The sequence below is a fragment of the Ammodytes marinus genome (genome assembly GCF_949987685.1).
Source record: "Ammodytes marinus genome assembly, chromosome: 23".
In the NCBI taxonomy this organism is placed as follows: domain Eukaryota; kingdom Metazoa; phylum Chordata; class Actinopteri; order Uranoscopiformes; family Ammodytidae; genus Ammodytes; species Ammodytes marinus.
In genome coordinates this window covers 18,462,070-18,469,569 of record NC_137227.1, presented here as the reverse complement: position 1 = coordinate 18,469,569, position 7,500 = coordinate 18,462,070, and the positions used below count along the sequence as shown (strand labels likewise).

Genomic DNA, 7,500 nt, shown 5'->3' with positions numbered 1-7,500 from the left:
ACTCAGTGATTCAACAAAAACTAAAAGTAATTGTCCATGAATGGTAATCAAAGAAAATGTTCAATTAATCGTGATATTGTAACTGTGTGTGTTTGTGTGTGTGCGTATGAGTGCGGGTGTGTGTGTATGTGTGTCTAGTGTGTGTGTGTGTGTGAGTGTGTGTGTGTCCTGGGGGAACTCCTGTCTCGACTGTGTCCCAGGACCCCGGAACCTTCCAGAACACCGGGACCGACACACACAACAAACGGCCCGTCAGACTGATTTATCGGCCATTCACCCACCAGGTCACACACACACACACACACACACACACACACACATGCACACACACACACACGCACACACACGCACGCGCACTTGAAGCTTCAACGCGCACATATGAAAGTGTGCATGACATGAACAATTGGAAAAAGTCACCTGAAAGAATGCGGATCTCACACAAACACACACACACACACACAAACAAAACACACACACACACACACACACACACACACACACACACACAGAGAGATGCGCTCATGACAGACAGATGTGTACACACGTATAAAAGCGCGTATTGTGAGGGCAGGAGGGAGGAATGCTTTTGATATAAGAATGGTCACGGAAAAAACACAAAAACAAAAAAAACAATAGATGAGAGGGAAATAAAGGAACGAATGAGCTGAATAACATCCAAAAGGAGGAAGAGGAGGATGACGTACGTGTGTGTGTGTTTGTCTCAGTGTGTGTGTGTGTGTGTGTGTGTGTGTGTGTGTGTGTGTGTGTGGTATCGAAGTAAACATGGATGCCCCGGGATGAATGCAATTTTTTTTTTCTTGTGCTCTGCCTGCGAGCGAGAGAACAAGAGGCACTGCATCATTTGGACAGGCGCAGAAAGAGGAGAGCGAGAGAGAGAGAGAGGGAGAGAGAGAGAGAGAAAGAGGGATTGTGACGGAGGGATAAAGGGCTATCCGTCTCTGTCTGTCACCTCATTCATCCTCCCCTGCTCCGTGCTGCCGGCCCATCCGTCATCCGCTGTCACACACACACACACACACACAAACACACACATAGAGACACACAAGCGCACGCACACACACACACACATAGACACACACACACACACACACACACATATAGAGACACACACACACACACACACACACACACAGAGACACACAAGCGCACGCACACAAACACACACACACATACATAGAAAGACACACACACACACACACACACACACAGACACACAAGCGCACGCACACAAACACACACACACATACATAGAAAGACACACACACACATAGAGACACACACACACAGAGACACAAGCGCGCGCACACAAACACACACACACACAGAGACAACAACTATGACGAAAAACACACACACACACTCGGGCATCAAAGGCCGTCAGACAGGCAGGCAGACACACAAAGTCTGACTTGCTCTCCGCCCTGTTTCACACATTCACTGCGATGACAGACACACACACACACACACACACACACACACACACACACACTACGCTCAGTTTAACACACGCACGTACTAACACTTTCACAGCAACGACGGAAACACACACGCACACACACTCTGCAGCCAGAAAGCCACACAAACTTTTGCGTTTTTCGCTTGGGCTCTCCGCCCTGTTTCACACATTCACAACGATGACACACACACACACAGACACAGACACACACACACAGAGATACACACACACACACACACACACACACACACAGACACACACACACACACACACACACACACACACACACACACACACACACACACACTTCACTCCCGAAAGACTACACTCGAAAACAACGACGGCAAACAAAATTTTCCCTCGCACGCGCTTTCACTTCACGCACATACGCCCGTCGCCTGCCAAACGCTTTTTTCCGTTGAGTCGGAGTACGACACTAAAACGCGAGCACTGTCACACACACACAAACACACACACACTCACACACACACACACACACAGACTCCGTGCGACATCCTGTATTTTCCAGAACAGGCCAAGACGTGCCGTTCTGTCCCTCCTCCTCTAGTTTTTCCCAGGACCTTCAAACAGACACTTCCGTCCGTCTCTCAAACCGTTTCTCAATCTCAGGTCCGAGGACCGAGGGCGGCCGCCGGAGGAAAACACTGGTGAAATGGTGGTAAAATCGGTTTGGAGAGATACACACACACACACACACACACACACACACACACACACACACACACACACACACACACACACACACACACACACACACACACACACACACACACACACACACACACACACACACACACACACACACACACACACACACACACACACACACACACACACACACACACACACACACACACACACCTGTTCAGTGGCAATCAGATGTATATCGCTCTTAGGTCTAAAAAAAAAAACCCACAAGAAAATAGTATTACTGGTGACAGAGTGGGACCCTAGTTTTGTAGGATTTCAGCTACGCCAGCTGTTGTTCCTGGGTGAGCGTATACCCATGACAAAGGCATTAAGAAAAACTATATAAAAACAGCATTCTTTGCACTGATGGTCTCGTTTGCTGTTACATGTCATCTATGATCATCAGAGGAAAAATTAGACTGTTTCAGAAATATTTAAAAAGTTCCTCGTAGATACTTTAAGCTCAGTTTAGGACGTAGGACACAAGAGAAGGAGATACACAATACTAGTTTTAAACCTTGCAGTGTGTGCGTGGTTTTATACATCACACTATATACAGGTGAAACTCGAAAAATTAGAATATCGTGCAAAAGTTCATTTATTTCAGTAATTCAACTTTATAGGTGAAACTAAAATATTATATCGACTCATTAAATGCAAAGTGAGATATTTCAAGCCTTTATTTGTTATCATTGTATTTATTATGGCTTACAGCTTATGAAAACCCCACATTCAAAATCTCTGAAAATTTTAATATTACATAAAAATCAATAAAAAAGGGATTTTAAATACAGAAATGTCGGCCCTCTATAAAGTATAATCATCCATATGTACTCAGTATTTGGTTTGGGCCCTTTTTGCATGAATTCTTGCCTCAATTCCAATTCAATTTTCCATGATATTCTAATAATATGAGTATCACCTGTATATATATATATATATATATATACACACACAGTACATCTTGTATCAGTTGATAACAGCCTCTGTTCTCTGTGTTAAGATTCATCAGCCTTTTAAGTTTTATATCCGTGTACTTTTTTTTTCCATCTGCTTTTTTTCTACCCTTTCTTTTCAGCTCTGTAGCTTTTGAAGAAGGCAGATCAAAGAATGCAATCATTTCAGGATTACGGGGCTGAGTGTAGCGAGACAGTGGGACAAACCAACTTAAAGAGTTTGACAGTAGAGAGAGACAGTGGGACAAACCAACTTAAAGAGTTTGACAGTAGAGAGAGACAGTGGGACAAACCAACTTAGGCAAGGCAAGGCAAGGCAAGGCAAGGCAAGGCAAGGCAAGGCAAGTTTATTTATATAGCACAATTCAGACACAAGGCCATTCAAAGTGCTTTACAGGGGCAAGATTAGAATACATAAAACACATTATAAAACATTTAAAAGCGAATAAAAGAAGCAAATAATAAAAAAAACTTAAAGGTTAGACAGTAGAGAGAGACAGTGGGACAAACCAACTGAAAGAGTTTGACAGTAGAGAAAGACAGCGGCGGATTGTTTGGTTCAGAGAATCAACGGTGGGAATAGAGTGCGATCGTAAAGAGTCGGTAAACAGGGACGAGATGGAGAATGAATAAAGTGAAACAATTTGAAAACCAAATGAAGTAGGAAGACGAGGATCTGTGTGTGTGTGTGTGTGTGTGTGTGTGTGTGTGTGTCTCAGTGTGTGTGTGAGTGTGTGTGTGTGTGTGTCTGAGTGTGTGTGTGTGTGTGTGTGTGTGTGTCTCTCAGTGTGTGTGTGTGTGTGTGTGTGTGTGTCTCTCAGTGTGTGTGTGTGTGTGTCTCAGTGTGTGTGTATGTGTCTCAGTTTGTGTGTGTGTGCGTGTCTCTCTCTGTATGTGTGTTTATGCGCCTGTGTTTCTGTTTGTGCGTGTGTGTCTCAGTGTGTGTGTGTGTGTGTGTGTCTCAGTGTGTGTGTGTGTGTGTGTGTGTGTCTCAGTGTGTGTGTGTTTGTGTGACAGAGGGAGGATGGGAGGAAGGATGAAAAGCACACAAGGGGAGGAGGAGGAGTAGAGAGAGAGAGAAAGAGAGAGATAGCGGAGAGAGAGAATAAAAAGGACACAGAGGAGGAAAAACTAAAAAGGAGTGTTCTCTCCCGACAAAGACCTACTTGTCTCAAGTCACTGAAGGCCAGAAGCAACGTGTCTCCCTGGAAGCCTGCGACCGGGCCGGCTCTGGCAAAACCTGTGGGAACATACAGGCCCCGCCCACAACACACACACACACACACACACACACACATACAGGCCCCGCCCACAACACACACACACACACAGAGGAACACGCACACACACACACACATATAGAGAGGAACACGCACACACACACACACAGGAACACGCACACACACACACACATATAGAGAGGAACACGCACACATAGAGAGGAACACACACAACACACACACAGAGAGAGAGAGACACACACACACACACAGGGAGGAACACGCACAACACACACATTCAGAGGAACACGCACATAGAGAGAGAGAGACACGCATACACACACACACACACACACACACATAGAGAGGAACATGCACACGTGCAACACACACAGAGAGAGACACGCACACATAGAGAGAGACACGCGCACACACACACAGAGAGAGGAACACACACAACACACACAGAGGAACACGCATACACACACACACACACAGGAACACGCATACACACACACACAGAGAGAGACACGCACATACAGAGAGAGAGAGACACAACACACACACACAGGGAGGAACACGCACAACACACACATTCAGAGGAACACGCACATAGAGAGAGAGACACACACACACACAGAAACACGCACATGCACGCACATCCAAGACACACACACACAGAAACACAGGCGCATATAAACACAAACACACACACACAGCGAGAGACACGCACGCAGATACACACACATACAGGCGCACACATGCACGCAGGCACGCAGATCCAAGACACACATACACACACACAAACAGAGAGAGAGAGAGACACACACACACACACACACACACATACACACACACAGACAGAGAGAGAGAGAGACACACACACACACACACACACAGAGAGAGACACACATGCACACGTAGAGAAATACAGGGGCACGCACATCCAAGACATGCACACAAGCATGCACACACACACACACACACACACACAGGCAAGCACATCCAACACGCATACACAGGCGCACACACACAGGCACGCACAAACACAAACATACAGAGAGATACACACACACACAGAAACACACACATACAGAGAGAGACACACACAAATGCACATACACACACACACACACACACACACACACACACACACACACAAACACAAACACACCCCCGGAGAGAGAGAGAGAGAGAGAGAGAGAGGGGAGGAGAGAAAAAACACAGTGAGTGAATAATATAAAAGACCTGGTGGCATTCGCTATGCATCAGAGTAGATTGGCAGACAAATGACAGCCGGGGGAGGAGGGAGAAGGCGGTAGAGTCATGTCGCAGGGGTGTGTGTGTGTGTGTGTGTGTGTGTGTGTGTGTGTGTGTGTGTGTGTGTGTGTGTGTGTGTGTGTGTGTGTGTGTGTGTGTGTGTGTGTGTGTGTGTGTGTGTGTGTGAAAGAGCAAAGGTTTTTTACAGAGTTTAGATGTAAACGGAGATTGTTGTGACACGATAAGATATTTTCTAGCATTTGCCCTGATGTATGTGTGTGTGTGTGTCTGTGTGTGTGTGTGATGGTGTGTGTGAGTGTGTGTGTCTGTGTGAGTGTGTCTGTGTGTGTGTGTGTGTGTGTGTGTCTGTGTGTCTGTGTGATGGTGTGTGTGTGTGTGTGTGTCTGTGTGACGGTGTGAGTGTGTGTGTGTGTGTGTGTGTGTGTGTGTGTGTGTGTGAGACGGTGTGAGTGTGTGTTTATTTGTTGTTTGTACAGGGCTTCACCGGCATGTTTGGGAACAGTTGAGAACTGTTGGATTTTTGAACCCAGGGTGACGCCTGTATGCGAGTGTGTGTGTGTGTGTGTGTGTGTGTGTGTGTGTGTGTGTGTGTGTGTGTGTGTGTCGGGGTCGTACGGAGTGTGAGCCGGGGTCCTGGCGTCAGTTGGCCCCAGTAAACAAGCCGACTGGGATTCTGGAGCGAGGGAACGAGAGAAAAGAGAGAGAGAGAGAGTCTGTGGCTAATCTCTTTCACCTCGGGACACAAACACACACACACACACACACAAGTACACACACAGAAACACAAGGCCGTACACACCACAGCACTGATTACACGCCTGCCATCTTCAGTGACCCCGGTGCGACACACACACACACACACACCACACACACACACACACAACATGGTTGTGCTTATGAACTGTAAAACTTTCGACTATCAAATTTGTTACAAATTTTCTGGACCAAATGTAAATGTATTTCTATCCATCTCCTATAACTGAGCCTCTCCCTGACCCTTCATCCTTTATTCCCTTTGACCCCGATGACAAGACGCTGTTGGACACATTTACAGAAACTATCCCTATATGATATGATTTTTTACAAGCCTTTTCTGATCATTTTAAATTTGGCTCAAACAGAGAGAGAGAGAGAGAGAGAGAGAGAGAGAGAGAGAGAGAGAGAGAGAGAGAGAGAGAGAGAGAGAGAGAGAGAGAGAGAGAGAGAGAGAGAGAGAGTGTTATATGTTGAATATTTTTACTTGTTAATTTGATGATGTGCTTTGGCAATATTGTACTTTCATGCCAATAAAGCCAATTTGAATTGAATTGAATTTAATTGAGAGAGAGAGAGAGAGAGAGAGAGAGAGAGAGAGAGAGAGAGAGAGAGAGAGAGAGAGAGCGAGAGACAGAGAGACAGAGAGAGAGAGAGAGAGAGAGATTGTGGTGATGGTTTAAACCACGTATGTCAAAGTCACTATCCGGCCCGTTTCAATATTTGATCCGACCCGCATTTCAATTTAGCTAATTAAAAAAATAACAATAATAACAACTATAAATTGAAGCAGAAAAGGCACAGATTTGTGATAAAAATCCACCAGAATGCAGGAAATGAAGTCTTTGACGCTCAAATTTTTTGGGGGAGCACCCCATGACCCCCCGCCTATAATTTGTCCCACCAAATGTTGAATTGTTGTCTCTAGGTTTTCTGATAAACATCTGTCCGTATTTTATTTTACGACCTTTTTCGGCCGTTACAACACTGTCAACTTTTCCTCTTGAATCTTAGATTTTACACAAACTCTTTGCAATTGCGTCTTTTCTTATTCACACACACACACACACACACAAATCCTGAAATGTATTCAATTCTTAGA

At 45.4% G+C, this 7,500-nt stretch overlaps 1 protein-coding gene across 1 annotated transcript in view; it reads right to left on the bottom strand.

Moving 5' to 3' along the window:
* Positions 1–2,390: 2,390 nt before the first annotated feature.
* exoc6b (exocyst complex component 6B) overlaps positions 2,391–7,500 on the bottom strand; it is a gene marked incomplete at its 3' end in the record, with an annotated part of 94,130 nt that continues 89,020 nt past the window's right edge. The window contains exons 20-21 of the mRNA XM_080051810.1: positions 4,311–4,384; positions 2,391–2,396 (exon numbers count right to left, since the gene is read on the bottom strand). Of these exons, the coding sequence (XP_079907936.1) occupies positions 2,391–2,396; positions 4,311–4,384 (80 nt within the window). The remainder of the gene's footprint in view (positions 2,397–4,310; positions 4,385–7,500) is intronic.